At 37.7% G+C, this 21024-nt stretch overlaps 1 protein-coding gene across 2 annotated transcripts in view; it reads right to left on the bottom strand.

Annotated features, from left to right (window-relative positions):
• Positions 1 to 21024, bottom strand: part of macrod2 (mono-ADP ribosylhydrolase 2) — a 489520-nt gene that overhangs the window by 112511 nt on the left and 355985 nt on the right. For both annotated transcript variants that reach the window (XM_026223581.1, XM_026223582.1), the window contains exon 8: positions 12466 to 12539. In XM_026223581.1, coding sequence (XP_026079366.1) covers positions 12466 to 12539 — 74 coding nt within the window. The remainder of the gene's footprint in view (positions 1 to 12465; positions 12540 to 21024) is intronic.

Below are 21024 nucleotides of genomic sequence, written 5' to 3'. Positions count from 1 at the left end.
TTTTCATGCGAGCATATCATGGAGGGCATATTGACACCGTGAAAGCAATTGGCTGTAACCTTGGGCTATGTATTTCTCTCATATGATCCGCTGATTAATTATAACCCTCGCTGCCTGTTTACGCTACAGTTCTCACATTATTTCTTTCATTTAGCGCTGTTATCAGCGAGTGAGGAAAAAGGTCACACATTTCCAGATTTCATTATAACATTATTATGAAAAGTGTATGCTTAAGAAAACCCACATTGACAATGTGATTACACTGTTTTGTGTGATGTAAGGCTGTCAAACACTGACAGAGACGGAAGGAGAATTAATGTTACTGTCTGAAGGTGATTTCCTTATCTTGAAGATTGTAATGTGCCATAAACACATTTAAACAAATCACAATTCAATCATTCTCTTTATTATTCTCTTTAAGATGATGCATGAGTAATCAGATTAGCATTGTATTCTACTTACTGTAGTCAGATACATAAGGAGACAAAAAATTTCTTCAGAAGATGGCTGAATACATATGCATTATAAGTATTTTAAAATAATATTTATACAGTAGGTGGACAAGCTAAATGGGCATTACCGCCGCCATGGTAATTGTGTAATTCAGTCACCTATTAAAATCATTCGCGAAACTACCGCCAGGTGGCGCAAAAGGACGGATGGCGAAATTAATGTAATTGTAATATAGATGATAGTACAAGATGAATTTTGCATTAAAATAATATCTCCATTTTCAAACCAAGCTGTTCTCAGTTTCTTGACTTCTCAGTTTACTCCCGACACCGGAGTCGCTAAAGACGCAGTGAATTACTTTCGCTTTTGAAGGGAATGCGCACTCGATCTACCTAAATGCGTCTATCTTCATTCGAATAATTTGTGATTCAGCTTCATCTCCAGAAGAAGTGAGTATAAGCATCTTTGCAAATTGCCTTTCCAAATAATGTGCTAATTAGCGAGTTTTGTGGCTAAATGCGGCTAAAGTAAACACTACTGCTTTATCACGCCACAAAAGAGAGGAGCGGGGTCAGAAGAACTCATTAGTATTTAAAGGAGCATGCAACAAAACCAGTTACTCTGAAAAGAGCTGATTTTGACAACGTTTTTGTTTCACACAACCATTGAGAAAATTTAAACAAAAGCATGTTAAATCAAGTTTTGGAAGATAGTCTTCCAATGATCCCCTTTAGAAACTTCCATTTTAGATGAAATATTGCTAGTTCCTTTGTCTGCTTTTGCTCTGTCAATGGAAATAGAGTTAAAAAAGGCTGCTGTGGATCCTGAATAAATTCGTTTTTGAATAAATCATTTGAATGAATGATTCAGTGACTCACTCATAAAAACAGCCACTTGTTACATTGCTGTATGAATCAGTGTATTTGAATAAAACATACTCATTTTCAAAAACAGTCACTTATAGCCACCATTTGTAACAATATGTATATGCTCTTGTAACAGAGTTGTACATATACAATGTATTGTGTGTCTCCACTTGCTAAGAAAGTTAAATAATCACACTGGAGGAAGATTGGACAGAATAAGGATTAATAGGGCTTTCTATTGGCTGGCTGGTTCTTTGCGCTGTGTGCGCCCACTATTGCACTTATCAGTTCATGTGTGTAAGGCCAGCGGTAAATCGTGTGATTGATAGCTCTGTCATTCTGGCTGTAATTGTCTGTTAATGAAATGTGTGATATATTAAGAGCAATAACATTTTTTAATATCAAGGAAAGTGTTGGATGTTGGTGAAGAGTGTGAAAAATGTGTTTTATTACAGCGCCAGCAGGAGGAGTGTCGAATATGCTGGAATAGGTCTATATCAACTCACTTTGTTACTGTGTTTTCTCAGGTACGTGTTATGTTTTGATTCTGTGAGAATGCATTATTTTGAACCATGGGTTATATATTTTGAATTTGTTCAACTCTATTGCACTTATCAGTTCACGTGTGTAAGGCCAGCGTGCCAGCTGGAGGAGTGTTGAATATGATGAAATAGGCCTTTATCACTCTACTGTTCTGGAATCAGAATTTACTCCAGTTAACTATTATTTTAATTTAATATTTTTATTTAGCAAGGATGACTTAAACAGGTCAAAAGTGACAGTAATACGTCATGATTTAAACAAAAATCGGGTGGGTTACTGCCTAGTAGGCTGGGTTAAAGGGATACTCCATCCCAAAATTAAAAGTGTTGTCATTATTCACTTAACCCCATGTAATTCCAAACCCGTAAAGGTTTCGCTAGTCTTCTGAACACAATTTAAGATATTTTGGACGAAAACCGGTAGGCTTGAGATTGTCCCATAGACTGCCAAATAAATAACATTGTCAAGGTCCAGTAAAGTATGAAATGCATCGTCAGAACAGTCCTATTGCCATCAGTGATTCATCCGTAACGTTATGAAGTATGCTCTTCTGTATCAGCCGTGCCTCAAGGATACATTTTTCACATGTATTTACACTTTGTTTTGAAAGAAAACAGTGCATCGGCACAATGCCCCCACCTTCATACAGCTCAGATTTGCAAAAATGGTGCTACACTGATTGGGAGAGACACGGAGGAGAGGAATTGTTGAAGTCGTTATTTTTGTTTGTGCACAAAGTATTCTCGTCGCTTCATAATGTTACGGTTGTATCACTGATGGCAGATTGACTAATCTGACGATGCTTTTCAGATATATAGCACAAGACAGACACAGTGGGCGTGGCATCAGGCCTCGGAGAGGCTTTTATTAACAGAAATCAAATAAAACAAGGGGATAAAGGTGGCCAAAGAGGGAAAGTGTCCAAAATAACAGGGAATCTGGTGTCCTCGTCATGCTGCGGGGTTCGTGTGGGTCGGGCAGTGTTCATGGAGGAAGGGTCCAGGTAAGGGGCGGAGTGCGGCGGCCGCACGCGCTCCCCTTCTCGGTCCGGGGCGCGAGGGGCGGCGGCTTCCTCTAGCGGCCGCATCTCTCTCATTGGCCGCGGCGCTGGTAGGAGATGGACGGCCCTGCATCCTGGCCCGTCGGGCGTGTAAACGGGTGCGGTTCTCCTCCGGATCACGGGTCCGGCAGCTCACGTCTCTTGTGGCGTGGGAGTCCCTCAACGCACCCTTCCTGGACCCACGAGGACACCAGCGTGCATGCACGGGGAAGAGACCAGTCTCCCGAGGAGAGGCGCGTTGGGCTTTTAAACAGCGGCGGTGATGAGGCTCCATTTCCTTCAGGTGTGCCCCATCACACGCCACCAGCCCTGAGTCGTCCAGCGCCCCTCCTCTCACACACACCCACTCCAGTCGGGAGCCTGGTGAAGGGCGGCTATTTAGGACGGGGTGCCGGTGACAATCAGGGAGGAGGCAGCTGACTCATCACTATATATATATATATATATATATATATATGTACACACACACACGTATATAAACATTTATTTTTACTGTATTTTTCGTCCAATAAATGCAGCCTCGGTGTGCAAGAGAGGAAAAAAAATAACATTAAAAGATTTTACCAACCCCAAACCTCTGAATGGGAATAAACCTGTCCACTGACATCTGTGCAAAAACAGTCTATCTATTACGATATAAACAGTACAGCTAAACGCTACCAGCTAACACATAGCATCACATCCCACCACTCACACAAATTTTCTGAAAGCCACAGCCGTTTCCTTGTGGGACAGTGAATAAGTAATAGAGGGCTGTGTTAAATAAACAGGTTATGACCTCTTCTACTGAGACAGATAGTTCCATGTCAGTGGAGAAGAAAATAAAAGCACCCCCCCCCCCAGCATTGTGTGCTCTGATTGGACACGCTGAGAACAAGTGAGCAGTGCTTAAAGAGGTCTCTGGTGGCAGAACCCTGGAGTGACTCCAACATGTACTACCGGCTACTCCATCATGGTAATGTGTGTATATACAACAACGCAGCTATCTCGCTGTCTTCAACTTGCTCTTGACCTTACCCTGAGCAGGTTTCTCAGTGGCAGCACAGCCCAAACTTGAAAAGTGAAGGCTGGAAAACAAAAAAGGCCTGCAGCTACTCCAAATGCAGAAGTAGTCTTATGGGTTAGCCTTAGGATGCGTCTGCACACCACAGACTTCAGCATAGTGATGGCAGGTGTGACACCAACGTGAGATACAAAAGAGATGGCAGCGTCTCAGTTCGGTGAGCATCTTGAGGAGAAACATCTGACATTTCCGTGTCTTTCTCACTGACTTCACCTGAACTGAACCACACTGTCTAGCAAACAGTGAATGCCCCCGCCTGGTCTCCAGTGTCCAACTACATCAATGAAAGACATACGAACCGTTCCACACCAAAAAACACTTTAGATCTGTTCCAAAACCAAGTAAGCTACCATGCTACCTACTGCCTCCTAACTGAAACAAGACCTTAAAAAATGACAGTCAACATGGAGGCAATTGGATCATTCTCAAAAAGTGTTGATTTTCTCAGAAAACAAAAAGTACTGTAATCACTTCAGTTAATTTTTTTCCCCTCATAAAAGCGGATGGTAAGCATATTTTAGAAGCAAAAGCATTCTGTTTAAAATATTTATATAATTACCTAATTTGATGTGATTTTACATATAAATGTTAGATATAATCAGTTTTTAATTATTGTAAAATATATTAAATAAACATATAATCCTTCATTTTCATTGTTAAATAAAGTTAACTGCACTTCAACTTGAGTCTAATGATGATTATAGGTCATATATACATAGCTGTTTATTTGGAATAGCCACAATGTAATGCCAGTCTGCCCTATTCTTCAGTCGACATTTACAATACATCTTCCTTGCTGAAATGACATCGACTATCTCCCTGATGTCATATTACAGTCTTACCTGCCAGAGTCCCTGCAGAACTTGAAATGATATTTACTGTTCGGATGGCAAATCGTGCCATCACAACAGGCATTTGTTTCTATTTGCCATTCAATCTCAGCTTTCGGAGCTCCTGTGGAGGATTGCATTTGTTATCCGCATCCCTTAAATGACAGATGGCATAAAATAAACAAACATGTTCATAAAATAAAATAATACAGGAGGAAAAAGACCACAGTCCTTAAAAGCCACAAGTGCAGTGGCAACAGCATGGCTTAGTAACGCTTAGTTTCTCGGAGCATGGCATGGATTCCTGGTTCAGTCAAGGTTTTATTAGCAGGGAATCTCCACAGTCTGTTTCACGTGTCAGAACCGCGTGGGTGATGCGGGCCGTCTGGACCAGGGTCCGAGACGCTGTATTAAACCGTCTGCTGGTTGCAAATTTACAGGCGGCAGCCAAATAAAGTGTCACACTGCATTTTTCACCAGCAGATTAAAGCAGTCTAGGTCTGAATTACACCGAATTAGACGTGAAAATGGGAAAATAAAGCAAACAGATGACTGGAGCTGCTTGATGCAGAGGAGAGAAGCAGCACGTTGGTGACATATGGACAATCAGTGGTTGTGATTGAAGCAGAGATTTCCAGGCAATGTAACAGGCCTATAAAGGCTGCTGCAAACACTCCGTGATTTGTTTTGTCTTAGATGAGATGTAATAGTTGTTCTTCCCATAACCCTGCTCCATTCATAAGGTGGAAATACAACAAATTCGTAGAGGCTTAAAACAATTAAACAACTATCAGAATATGGGGATATATATATAAAATCAAAACAAACATTTATTTATTTTATTTAAAAAAAGGACATATAGTATCAGAAAACTAAAGCAAAGACGTAAACCATATTTAAAAAGTAAATCCGAAAACACTGAATTGTTTTTGGATTAATCTATAATGTAAAAGACTGATTAATCGTTTATTAGCAGAATATGGTTAAGTCACAGTAAAGAATGTATATACATACAATATATATATATATATATATATATATATATATATATATATATATATATATATATATATATATATATATATATATATATATATATATATACAGTATTGTTCAAAATAATAGCAGTACAATGTGACTAACCAGAATAATCAAGGTTTTTCGTATATTTTTTTATTGCTACGTGGCAAACAAGTTACCAGTAGGTTCAGTAGATTCTCAGAAAACAAATGAGACCCAGCATTCATGATATGCACGCTCTTAAGGCTGTGCAATTGGGCAATTAGTTGAATTAGTTGAAAGGGGTGTGTTCAAAAAAATAGCAGTGTGGCATTCAATCACTGAGGTCATCAATTTTGTGAAGAAACAGGTGTGAATCAGGTGGCCCCTATTTAAGGATGAAGCCAACACTTGTTGAACATGCATTTGAAAGCTGAGGAAAATGGGTCGTTCAAGACATTGTTCAGAAGAACAGCGTACTTTGATTAAAAAGTTGATTAGAGAGGGGAAAACCTATAAAGAGGTGCAAAAAATGATAGGCTGTTCAGCTAAAATGATCTCCAATGCCTTAAAATGGAGAGCAAAACCAGAGAGACGTGGAAGAAAACGGAAGACAACCATCAAAATGGATAGAAGAATAACCAGAATGGCAAAGGCTCAGCCAATGATCACCTCCAGGATGATCAAAGACAGTCTGGAGTTACCTGTAAGTACTGTGATAGTTAGAAGACGTCTATGTGAAGCTAATCTATTTTCAAGAATCCCCCGCAAAGTCCCTCTGTTAAAAAAAAGGCATGTGCAGAAGAGGTTACAATTTGCCAAAGAACACATCAACTGGCCTGAAGAGAAATGGAGGAACATTTTGTGGACTGATGAGAGTAAAATTGTTCTTTTTGGGTCCAAGGGCCACAGGCAGTTTGTGAGACGACCCCCAAACTCTGAATTCAAGCCACAGTACACAGTGAAGACAGTGAAGCATGGAGGTGCAAGCATCATGATATGGGCATGTTTCTCCTACTATGGTGTTGGGCCTATTTATCGCATACCAGGGATCATGGATCAGTTTGCATATGTTAAAATACTTGAAGAGGTCATGTTGCCCTATGCTGAAGAGGACATGCCCTTGAAATGGTTGTTTCAACAAGACAATGACCCAAAACACACTAGTAAACGGGCAAAGTCTTGGTTCCAAACCAACAAAATTAATGTTATGGAGTGGCCAGCCCAATCTCCAGACCTTAATCCAATTGAGAACTTGTGGGGTGATATCAAAAATGCTGTTTCTGAAGCAAAACCAAGAAATGTGAATGAATTGTGGAATGTTGTTAAAGAATCATGGAGTGGAATAACAACCGAGAGGTGCCACAAGTTGGTTGACTCCATGCCACACAGATGTCAAGCAGTTTTAAAAAACTGTGGTCATACAACTAAATATTAGTTTAGTGATTCACAGGATTGCTAAATCCCAGAAAAAAAAAATGTTTGTACAAAATAGTTTTGAGTTTGTACAGTCAAAGGTAGACACTGCTATTTTTTTGAACACACCCCTTTCAACTAATTGCCCAACTGCACAGCCTTAAGAGCGTGCATATCATGAATGCTGGGTCTTGTTTGTTTTCTGACAATCTACTGAACCTACTGGTAACTTGTTTGTCATGTAGCAATAAAAAATATACTAAAAACCTTCGTTATTCTGGTTAGTCACATTGTACTGCTATTATTTTGAACAATACTGTATATATATTTGCATATGTATATATGTGATATAACTAATACACAAAAAGAAAAAAGCGACAATGAGTTGCTTTAAAAAAAACATCCTATATATCTGCACTGGAATAAAAATATCGTTGCATAGTCACTGTAGCGCAAACTATGTGGAAGAATAAAATGAAAAGAGTATGCTCTCTGCCATTTCAGCTAACCTTACTAAAGAAATAACTGCACATATTATTGAACCATGCTGCGGCCCAACATTTACAGGTATGTGGTCTATAGTTTGGTTTAGGAACCTGTACTTTAAGCAGCACTGAAATATAGCAATAGATTTTATTAAACCTCTGAAAACAGGAAAGCCACTGTAATTGATCCATCATGTTGGTCGGGCCAGGGGGCTCAATGAATGTCTACGGCTGCCAGTCTGTCATATAGAAATCAGACTGATGTCATACTGATGAGAAATACATCCGAGAGAAAGAGGGTGCAGTGTTGTCTGGACTTATAAGAGCAGATGAAAGCGTGACTTGCTACTTTGATGCCCTCAGATGTGAGAGATCATGACAGAGCTGGAACATGCAGTGCTGAAGACGATATGCTCGATGCTTTTGCTCAACTTTAACACAATAGGTAAGAAAAAAAAAACACCCACTGCTTGGCTTTTCAGAATGATTTCACACAGGGCACAAATGCCTTCTGTGAAGCGCTCTGAGTCTAGCAGGACCATGGTGAACTGGAGCAGGGATAAACACAAAGCTAATCTATCTCATATTAAAAGAAGAACTTCTAGAGTAAGCGTGACCCCAAAACCTAGAGGGATGAGGTGATGGATTCTTATGGTCCCTTTTGTGTTTGTAACACTTTTTTGTGTGGGTAGGATTTTCAAGAAGTTACCTTTGAAATGAGGGAATATAGTTTCTGCGACGTTAAATCTCTATGTCAAATCTACAGCAATCCATCATTCTTATTTGAGAGTGTTATAAAAGAGATGTTTCAACAGTACTCGATTAAACTCGAAATATTACATTAAATACTTTGAATCTATAGAGGCTGAAAAAAATCTAACTTGCAAAAATAAAGAAAGAAATGAGGTTCAAAAGTGTAGATTCTATATGTTTTTGAAAGAAGTCACAGAATTATTCACTTTTTTTTTTTGCTTGATTTAAATAAATACAGTTAAAAATAGTATGTTTAAATATTATTACAATTAAAAGCAATAATATAAAATAAAAATAATTACTCTTTTCTATTTTATAAAATTTTAGAATGCAATGTATTCCTCTGATGGCAAAACAGAATATAGAGTATTTCTGCGGGAAGAACCCAACCTCCTCCTCACTGCAGCCCAGCTTCCATCAGAAAACCCCATCTCCATTACTCTTCCCCAATGCGGTATAGTGAACATACACCCTGGCCCGCGAAGGTTAACCTTCAGTCATCAATCACAATTGTCGGAGTGTGAGGTGCTGCGGCACAGCTGTACCATGATATATTACACATATAAGTGGAGGCATCTTAAGGTGGCTAAGAGCCCGGGCTCTAACTTACAAGCCAGGCCTAATGCACATTATTGTGAAGTTAACAGTGTAGTGCATACATGCACTTATGTCCCAGGATGCTCCCGATGAACTGATGCACCTCTCGCATGCCAAGCCAGTAATGGCATTCTCACTGTTACAGATAGAAATGCTATTAGCACAGCAAATTATACTTCATGCATGGGGTTTCAAATGTGTATTCTGGGATGACTGACAAAATGGAATGTGGTGAATAGAATAGAATAGAATAGAATAGAATAGAATAGAATAGAATAGAATAGAATAGAATAGAATATCTGGGGACCTAGTCACTTGTTCATGTCAAATGCTCATCTTCTCTCAGTTTTCACTGCTTGGTTCCTGGACTAGGAGGTTTGCAGGTCAGGCATTTTACAACTCATCTCTCTTTTCCTGACTCTTGTACTGACTGGAAAGGGAAGTGATGAATCTTTAAATATTTTGTGAGAGATCTGAGTGGAGTCAGCCATATTACCTATGAGAATGATCTCTCTGGAAGTTGAAGTTTCCCCTGAGACCGAAACAACAGTACCAACATATAACTAACATAACCAACGGTTACCAAAATTGTTTGGTGACCAACATTTTCCAAATCTTATTTTGTCTTCCAGAGAAGATAGAAAATCATACAGGTTTGGAAACACATGAAGGTGAGTAAATGATAATAGAATTAGATTTTTTTTGATGAACTATCCCTTTAACTGAAATAATATTACTGTGATTACATCTGGAGGGAACATCAAATAAAGAGCTTCAGGCAGCTGCCCTTTTTCATAAATAATTTAGGAATCATTTTAGAAGAGTTGTTATGCTCAGCTTCATCATTATGTGGAAATATTACCAGGGCATTATTAGAGTATCTCTCTTCTGAAGTTCATTGTAAAACATCTTTAGGTATCAGAACGATAGCTTAGAAATTCAACACATTGTGTCCTATATGCACCTATAAAAGGCATCAAAATCTCAGAAGAAAGGTATTTCTAAATGCACTCATCATTTGATCATCATCTGAAACAATGGGTTACATAAAGTGCTTAAATAAACTGGATATCAGGCAAATATCTGAAAAAGTGATATTCCTAAAAACTGCTGACAGTATTGTGGAATAAAACTGAAAATATGTGGAGAAAGCAGTATCAGCAGCTGTAAATAAATAAATAAATCAGAAGCAATAATAGAAGTCAGTAAAAAGATCAGGTAAGACTTGGGGTGAAGACACGCCATTAGAACAGAACAATAAATCCCACTTACAGCCCTTGCTGTGTTTTGTCCTCTCTGGCTAAATACTCTGTAATTAATCCTCACTTCCCTTCAGTTCACAATAAACCTGCAGGCTTTGCTTTGGCCTAACAATCAAAATAAATTAAACTGCCCTCTGCTCCCGCAGGTAAAGGCCACTCAATAAAAGTGGCTCAGAAATCTGTTATGCAATCTATTCTGAGAAACCCGGAGGAATGAGAGTGGCACCCACAAACTTTTATTTGTTTGTATGCTTTTCTAAGAGTGTGTGACTATGGGTTGTTCATAGAACTACTCCATTTATATTCCTCTTTACAATTCCTATTGCACAGAGTGCATCCTGATTAAAAAAACAAAAACAAAGATGCATATTAATGCTGTTCATTTTTAGGAAACCCAGGATTTCTTGAGCATGATAAGGCTTCTGTTTTTTCCATATGCAAAGTGTTAGTACTATAGCTGCTTCACAAGCAGGCTGAAGTCTTAATTTAATTCTGTTTATTGCAAATATGAGCTTCCTGGGATTAAGAGAATAGGAAAATACTGCTCACAGTGCAAATTCCTAACTGCAGTGTCTTAATGGGGTCAGCAGATGGATTACAGCAGTATATAAACAAGTCAGTGTCAGCGCTACATGACTGAAAGTCTGAGATTTAGAGCGGACAGCTTAATCATGCATATTTAAGTTCATTATTCAGCATGGATTAGTTTTATGTACGTTTTAATTTAATAGCAATACAGTATGTAGACGTCACAGTTAGACACCCCTTTGGCAGCTGTGATGCCTGATTACTAAATTAAACTTGGCCCAGGTTTTATTTATTGAATTATTGAGATTACTGTACACATCCTTATAGCTTTACAGATCGTCTACCAATTAAGGCTAGTTCACAACAGACACATTAGTACACAGCTTAAAGAGGCTTTATAAAATAGGTTTTCTATCCTCAGTGCATATTTTTTTATATTTAATACAGTGTTTTCATAGTTTCTGTTGTGCCTAATTAATGCAAAGGCACTAAATGATAAGGATTTGTGCAAATATTGTGCAAAATTTCTGAACATTTGAAGGGCAGTGTAAGAGAAAAGTGACAATAAGTGACAATATACACTAGTACATACTAATAATAATAATAATAATAAACATCCCTTGCAATTATTTTATGTTCAACAGACCCCCTTTGAAAAACTCTGTCACAGTACCATTCACTCGTCATCGTCAAAGTCAAATAACTCAAGAGCAAGCACAACATTACAGTTTATGATTGCCGAGTGATTGAGTTATTGATCTTGTTCATTCTAACAACAGGATGATTAACTGGCAGGTCAGCAGCTGTACTTCACTTAATGTGAAGTTAAGGGGGATTTCATTTATCCACTTCTACGACTGTCAAAACAAATCACGCAATAAGCTTTGGACAGTCAGTTTGGTCTAAACATACTGACGCAATCTTTATGAAAAGACAATGACATAAATAATCACAAATAAACCCGTCAAGTCAAACACTTAATTAACACATCCACCTGTCAACATCACTACACAATCATGCGTTCAGTCTTTCAACAGCACTGTAATGACTTAATTGATTTACAAATTCATTTTGCTTATTTTATCCACACTTCCTCCCTACCTTCATGCACCAAATAGGCAGCACAATCCCATTTAAAAAGCCAACAGACCATGTAAGGACTTTGCTCAAGCTGAATTCAAAGTGTGTGAAGGTAACTAGCTGCACAGATGATCAAGGCAGTTGGGATTTCACGAGGAATTTGTTGCCTATAACTGGTTTCTCAGATATAAGAATAGGCAGGTCATTAATGATTTGTTAAAAAGTGCTCAAACCTCAAAGTTGTGTAGCCAAGCGTAATCATATGTCTTTAGTAGTGGCTAAAGACAAACAGAGAGAGACAAACATGACAACTGGAGAGAGCAGTTGCCACTTCACATTTTCCTCCTGGAAGAGCTGTAAGCTTTAATTGATTTTCCATCAGAGAAATGGACTAGGGATTCCGGTTCCAACACATCCTTTTCTTCACAAGCATTTTCTATTATATATATACATCTGCCCTTCAAACCAGGTATTCTCCTCTAACTTGAAGTGCAAGGACATGTGAACTAAGAAGGGTTTACTGCTCCTACCTCATCTTTGTTGCTTAGGATCCAGTCACGCACGGTCTTCAGGGCGATTTCTGCGGCTGGCTCATTGGGAAAACCTGCGGATAGGAAGGAAAAGGATTCAGCTTTGAAATCATGCCATAGACTAGCATATGTACTCACACTTTAAAACTAACGCAAACATCTCCATATGGCTGTTTGCTGCTCAACTCTCTCCACACTTTCAGCAGTTACTACAAACAACAGTCTGTTGAATATGCACACAAATCCAACACTGAACACTCGCTACTTATCCATCCAAAAAAACACCCACTTCTTTATTAAACCAGCACCTCCGCTGTTATACAATTCACATGACTGTTTGTGAATACCCGTCTTGCATCCCAAAATGTGGTCTATTAGCTATATTTATCATGGGTGCTTGCCAATTCCTTGTAGATTTACTGATCCATTAAGTTGCTTGAACATGATAATTTACACTGTCCTGCCATCTGTGGCAGGTGCCGCGGTCGTCACACCGCAATCTTGATTAAGAAATAACGACACATTGACCAGTAAATGTAAGAGATGATGCCACTAACTGCCATATTAATCACCAGAGCCTGAGCTGAGACGGGAAAGCAGTCTTGGTGATAACACAGCGTATCGATTGAGAATAAACAGACTGAAGGAGATTAATATTTAATATTGCTGAAGGAGAGGAGGAGGAGTCATCAAACAAGTGCCTTTTCAATGGGTAATTTCCTTTAAAAATCCTTTAAAAGGTAATTTTAAAGCACATTCAAACAGAAAAATGTCTTCAAGTGTTGATAAATTGGATTGTTTGAGATTAGATCACTTAATTTAGGTTCTCAAGATTTTTTTTTTTTTTTTAAATGGTTGGAAAATATAATGCTACAAATAATTCCAATGTTCTATTTAAGCAAAAAGCCTTAAGAAGCTGTGGTTTACAGTGAATTTGTAACACAAGGAGTGTTGTTGCTAAAACCCCTTTAGCTGTTATAAATTCAGTGTAAACCTCGGCTTCACAGAGCTTATTGCTTTAATAAAATGGTCATTCCATATACAGTACATAGTAAGGTTTCATAGAATAAAACAGAGAAAATGAGTAATGATATAAATTAAACTGTATTCTTCCACTAAACAATATAGTTCCTCAGAAACAGTTGTGGTTCCAACAAAGTGGTTTGTAAAATCACAGAAGAAATCTGACAACAACTGTGTCATAAATGTTGTTACTTTAGCTCAAATAGCGTTATAAAAAAATTATTTCTCAGGCTAGATCAGCCAGCATGCCACTGATCTATTATATATATATATACACACACACAAACACATTTGTTTTTTGTGAAAAGTGGAGACATCCCATAGGTGTAATGGTTTTTATTCTGTACAAACTGTATATTCTACGGCCATACACCAACCCTACACCTAACACTAACCCTCACAGAAAACTTTGTGCATTTTTACTTTCTCAAAAATACTCATTCTGTATGATTTATAAGCGTTTTGAAAATGGGGACATGGGTTATGTCCTCATAAGTCACCTTCTCCTTGTAATATCTGTGTCATACCCATGTCATTTTACAGAGTTGTGCCCTGACATGTCATAAAAACAAGAGCACACACACACACGCACACACACGCTGGTCATATAGTTAGAATATCATCAAAAAGTTGATTTCACTAATTCCATTCAAAAAGTGAAACTTGTATATTATATTCATTCATTACACACAGACTGATATTTAAAATTTTTATTTCTTTTAATTTTGATGATTATAACTGACAACTAAGGAAAATCCCAAATACAGTACCTCAGAAAATTATAATATAACTTAAGACTACTACAAAGAAAGGATTTTTAGAAATCTTGGCCAACTAAAAATTATGAAAATGAAGCATGTACAACACTCAATACTTGTAGTTGAGGCTCCTTTTGCCTAAATTACTGCATTAATGCGGCATGGCACGGAGTCGATCAGTCTGTGGCACTGCTCAAGTGTTATGAGAGCCCAGGTTGCTCTGATAGTGGCCTTCAGCTCTTCTGCACTGTTGGGTCTGGCATATCACATCTTCCTCTTCACAATAAGGTCAGGCTAGTTTGCTGGCCAATTAAGAACAGGGATACCATGGTCCTTAAACCAGTTACTGGTAGCTTTGGCACTGAGTGCAGGTGCCAAGTCCTGTTGGAAAATGAAATCTGCATCTACATAAAGTTGGTCAGCAACAGGAAGCATGAAGTGCTCTTAAACTTGGTATATGGTATATGGCTGCGTTGACCTTGGACCTCAGAAAACACAGTGGACCAACACCAGCAGATGACATGGCACCGCAAACCACCACTGACTGTGGAAACTTTACACTGGACCTCAAGCAACGTGGATTGTGTGCCTCTCCTCTTCCTCCAGACTCTGGGACTCTGATATCCAAAGGAAATGCAAAATTTACTTTCATCAAAGAACATAACTGTGGACCACTCAGCAGCAGTCCAGTCCTTTTAGTCTTGAGATGCTTCTGATGTTGTCTGTTGTTCAAGAGTGGCTTGACACAAGGAGTGCGACAGCTGAAACACATGTCTTGCATACGTCTGTGCTTAGGTTTTCTTGAAGCACTGACTCCAGCTGTAGTCCACTTTTTGTGAATCTCCCCCTTCTTTTTGAATGGGTTTTGATTCACAATCCTCTCCAGGGTGTGGTTATCCCTATTGCTTGTACACTTTTTTCTATCACATCTTTTCCTTCCCCTTCACCTCTCTATTAATGTGCTTGGACACAGAGCTCTGTGAACAGCCAGCCTCTTTTGCAAAGACCTTTTGTGTCTTGCACTCCTTGTGCAAGGTGTCAATGCTCGTCTTTTGGACAACTGTCAAGTCAGCAGTCTTCCCCATGATTGTGTAGCCTACAGAACTAGACTGTGAGACCATTTAAAGGTCTTTCCAGGTGTTTTGAGTTAATTAGCTGATTAGAGTGTGGCAGGTGGCTTCAATATTGAAACATTTTACAATATTCTAATTTTCTGAGATACTCAATTTGGGATTTTCCTTAGTTGTCAGTTATAATCATCAAAATTAGAAGAAATAAACGTTTGAAATATATCCGTCTGTGGGTAATGAATTAATATAATATACAAGTTTAACTTTTTTGAATGGAATTAGTGAAATCAACTTTTTGATGATGTTCTACTTATATGACCAGCACCTGTATATGAATTGTGGGCCTTCTTTATTAATATTTGATGCAATTTATGCATCCAAAAATGAACTAGTGAGGATGCTATACTATAAAAATGTAACAACTTTTGCATAAACAACCCATCTGTTGCTCAGCAAGTGGCGGCAGTGCGGCACTGACCTATCTCAGCTCAGGGTGATAGGAGACGCAATTAACACATGGTTTCAGAGTAGCTGAGGAGTCTGCTTCACCTCTCTATCTGTTCAGCAGCCTGACACTGTGCTCTCCGTGTCTCCTGATGTCCTGTCTGGGCCTTTCAACACCAAATATTTTGGGGATCCATTGAGCCTTATCCTGTCAGACTCTGCTCCATCCGTTCCCTGTTTGTCTACTAGCTCTCTCTCCTTCTGACAGGCCGAATCACTGACTGATTTCTTCTGCTGGCTGGATGCCGTCAGACCTGAACTTTGGGTCAAGAATGTGCGTGAGAAACTGATAAACCTATTATCTCTCTTGAGAATAATCCCCGTCTGGAATAATAAGACGACAAGTACATTTTTGGCTCCTTTTTTTCCCCACAGTAAACAGAACACAGAGAAACAGATTAAATTACTATTTACAAACAGATGTTCGAACGCCAATGCTTCCTGACTCTTCAGCTAACCCGTAAAATAGCGGTTTTAGATTTTAGCGGTTTTATTCATATTGATTTGAAAATGACCAGAGCTGTTTGTGGGGTTGAAATGCTAAGTTTTCAAAAGATTACTGGAGATTTTGGATTTTTTTAGACTTCCATCAGGATCACTGGCTTCAGACAAATGCAGAATTTGACACAAATTAACAGGCAGCAAATATATGTGTGTGTGTGTGTGTGTGTACCAAATAGAAATGACTGTTTAATAAACTGTAACTGTACAGTAGGCCTATCAGTTGCAATAATATTTCACAATATTAATGTTTTTACTGTATTTTTGATCAGTAAATGCAGCCTTGGAGAGCATAAGAGACTTCACACTTCAAAATCTTAATTATTCTTATACATATATATTTAAACTCACACACATAATTACATAATTGATACGAGAAAAGTTTTTTTTTTGACTCATGTCAAAGATAATAGAGCAAAATATCTAAGCTTTAGGCTATACAAATGAGAAGAAAACAAAGTGTTGCTCTCCCCTATTTAAAGTGTAATGAACTTGAACTGTTTACTGAATAAATACTCACAGACTTGTTACTCACATGTCCCTATGAGTGAATGCTGATGCATAACACAATGTCTTAAGGGCAGAAAACATGGCAGAGGGCACTAGACTTATGTTCATATCATGTCTTCAGCGTATTTCTGTTTTTAATGTAAATTGATGTGCTCCATGGGCATTAATTATACAGAAAGAAGAAAAAAGAGAAGGAGAAGGAGAGAGAACCACAGAGGTCATCTAGAGCTGTGTTAAGTGTTTCTGTAGAGATATAGCCAGGCTCACTAGAGGTCAGAGCTAACCGAGTTAACAGTCAAAGCTCACTAAGAGGTTCCTCTGATCAAACGTCTCTCTTCAGACTGCTTAATATTTTCCATACATGTTTGAGAGATGTCCTCTCCACGCAAACATCACAGATCAATCTAAAAACTCCATGGGAAGGATTTTATTTTTCAGTGGATACACATAAAATCTTTGGAGAATCTTTGAGTTTTTGTGGGATGAAAATGCAACAATGCATGCTATATTAGAGCCACAGAAAAGCAAAACATTTGTGAGATGAGAGGGAAAAAAAAATGCAGTCAAGTATAAACCTTATGCTAAGCAATCACAAAAAATGCACAAAAGCACTATGAGATTGAAAAAACATCAGCATGTGCAAATTAAATAATCATAAAGGAAACCTTACTAGACTTTATATTAAAAATCACAGCATAAAAACTCAAAGTGTTATGCATTACTTTTTTAGAAACATTTTAAGGAAAAACATATCAATGACTCGGTCTTTGTGCCACCAAATATAAATATATAAATAATATACCACACAAATTAAATCATGTTTTTTTGGGGGGTGGGGGGGTTGGTGAAGGGTCATCCTGAATACGATGCTACATGTACATACACAAATAACAAAATTATTAAGTCATATGGGCAAAAATATATTTTCACATAAAAATAATGCCAAATACAGTTTTATGGTCACAATGAAATATTTCTCAAAAAGATTTGTTGTCAGCTGATGGATGCCCACCAGTGTATGCTCTGCTGATGAGGGCTCCAGGGATTTCCCTTAATTCACAAGAGACTCTATAGTGCACTATATAGGGTGTCAGCATTTTGTAGTTCTGTCCAAATTCTTAGTGAACAATTTCATTCCAGATATAGTTCACTGGTGTGTACCCATAATGCAGTCTGATTTATAGTGCACAACTGACTTTAACGGGCTTCCCACAAAAGAAATGCAAAGAGGTCTGCCAAATTCTCAAGGAACACTTTTTTCAGGCAGTTTTACTTTGCCTAGTTAATTATATTTTTAACAACAAATTGAACAAAAAGAGAATTATAGTTAAGTGGATGAATTATATTTCTGTTATTGTCCGAAGGTGCAATATTTATCTGTATCTTATCAAATAATTAAATTTCCTATTCTATTCCTGATTAATTGAAGAATTAGGATTTTATGTGCTTCATTAAAATAAAGATCTGATATTTCTCTACAAAAGCCATAATAAACTAATTGGCTTCTCTAAATTAATAAAAGGGTAACAGAATGAAAACATCATAAGGTGCAAATTTTTATGATTGTGATTGTTCTTCAAGAAACTTGATCTGAGCCCATTTTAAATTATTAACTTTATAAGTAAGAATGCATCTACCAGCATACAGAACAGCAAGCTGTTTTTTCCCCCAAGTCAAGTCATATTTATATGAACTGTGTTTGAATGGACACTGGAAGAAGCTACTAAATAATTAACGTATAATCCAAAAACAGCTGAGTCAGAACAACAGGAAATGGAAGCACTGCAAAACATTGAAATGGTCATGATTTGTCTGATGGGTGAAAAGTTGATGTCCGACCAAATCATTATGACCCGTGGGCACAGGACTCACAGGATAATAATTAAAGAAGCTAAACGTGTCAGCTAGTGGATGAAGGTTCAGACAGACACATGTTGTTTTAGTGAATGTTCACAGAAATATGCAGCACTGCAGAAGACGAGCAGCAGATTTTAAAGAATAATGCTGGTGTACAAGGGGGAAGAAATAAAACATAGCGAGATGTGACCCACATTCAAAATGGACAGAGACACATATATAGATGGCCAAACCATGCCTGTCTGTGTTTGAACTTGAAAAGCCATATGTATTGGTGGTGACATTTTTGTCCTACATGCTAAAGTTATCAGCTGCCATTTACTTTTCACTAAATCATGTCACACACACACCACAGCAGAATTTCCTACTGTGATTCTGCTGTTTTCCAATGTGAAATAAACCCTCCCAATACATCTGGGCCTAACAACACCCTACAAAGTAAGTCATACAACTTTAGATTATTATTTTTTTTCATTCAAAAGTGTATATTTAACTGCTAACAGTTACAGAAAAAATTGGTTATGATTATTATTATTTTTTGTTGTGACATTTTCAGCACTAATACTGTAAGTGCATTTTACCTTTAAAATGATCGATACTGTAATGTAATTGTCTCATTATTGTACCATTTGTTCATAATATATATAATTATATATTCATCTTTTTTCAATAGAATGAGAATGAGAGTCGTATTAGAATAATGAGAAAGTAATGAGAATTGGGTAAAATGTATTAACCAAGCAAATAATGTGAAAAATAAAAAATAAATAAATAGAGTCCTGACAAGTGTTTTCTTTATGCAAACTGTATATTTTCTCTTTTGATTTTTGAGGCAAAATATTACCTGGAAACGTCCTTTTTAGAGTCACCCTAGTATTAATAACCATAAAAACTAAATCAAACAAATAAACTAAAGACAGTATATACGAACAAGAATAATTTTGTAGCAACTATTTACGGCTCCCAAGCAACATTATAACTTTACATTAAAAATGAAAGTGCTTCAGAATTGAGCGTCAGAACTGTTCACTATTAATCTGATGTTCAGTGTAGGAGTCAGTTGTTAACTCGGTAGTAAACTCTGAGCTGTCTGGATGTCCGATTCACTCAGAATTACAGTATCTCTGTGATTCAGACCGATAACTAGTGAGTTCATTCAAACTGATTCATGAAACACTTCGACCAATTGATGAAAAAGAACTCAAACTCAACTTGTTTAGGAATCAGACATCACTAGCTGAACAATGTCACACTCTGTTTACAGCTGTCACATGCCATTGAAATTTCTTGCCTGTTTACCATCTTACTGCACCCAATCTTTCTCTCGTGTCACTTCCAATTCAGACTGCGAGTTCACAGCTCAGTTAAAATATCAAATCTAGTTGCCGTAGGGCTGTAGATTCAGATTCCTCTCAAACAACTGTGATCTCTAAAATATGTCATCAACCCTCAAAACTTCCCAGAGCAGTGTCAATCTTGACAATGATAAAACCATGAAAGTGTAAAACACTAAACTTTCATCCGTTTCCCTAGATGCAACGCTAAGATTTCCTTTACCCAGCTTGTGCTGAGGTAATCAGATCACATCAGTATGTGATCATAGAAGATTCCCTCCCTAAGCCTGTGTTCATCCATCCACTCCCCCAGAATAAACCTCAGGCTTTAAATACAGCGCTATCCTGAGAGGGAAACCTGGAGCATATCAAGGTAAAGAGATAAGGGGTTCGGCCCTAATCCACTACAGAGATGGACAGGGGGATCAGAGAGTGAAGACACTTAGTCTGCTGACCCTAGCTGATCCCTAACAGCCGTTCGGATGCTTTGTCTGGATTACAGCTACTTTACCTACAGTATCTCACACCCCCACAATCAGTGTCAGCACACCTCTGGTTCAAAAAGAAAATATTTGTCAGGCAGGGTTGTGTACCATTCAGAAATGAATGCAAAAAGCCTTTACATTTGTTAATTTATTTCAGAATTTGAAGTGAATTAAAAAAAAAAATTGTGTCAAAGATATTTTCACTCAGCAATTTCTAGTAAACTTCACAATTACAAATAAATGGCAAGTAACACACTGAACTAATTGTGAAATTCTGAATTAGAAAAACTGAAATTGTATTTTTTTTATATACAGTGTAGGGAAAAAGAATGCAGAATTACAATTCAAAGTTGAAAACTGTTCAAAAACGTCAAGTAGGAAATGTTAATAGCCATTAGAATGACATTCAGATAAATGCCAGACAAAACATCAATGAAATAATGTATATATTTATTAGATATATTTTATATTTTATCTGCGTACTGTATGTCTGCATGCCTGTCATTCATTCTTTCTA

This window comes from Carassius auratus, chromosome 38 (assembly GCF_003368295.1).
Source record: "Carassius auratus strain Wakin chromosome 38, ASM336829v1, whole genome shotgun sequence".
In the NCBI taxonomy this organism is placed as follows: domain Eukaryota; kingdom Metazoa; phylum Chordata; class Actinopteri; order Cypriniformes; family Cyprinidae; genus Carassius; species Carassius auratus.
This window is presented reverse-complemented; position numbering and strand designations above follow the sequence as displayed.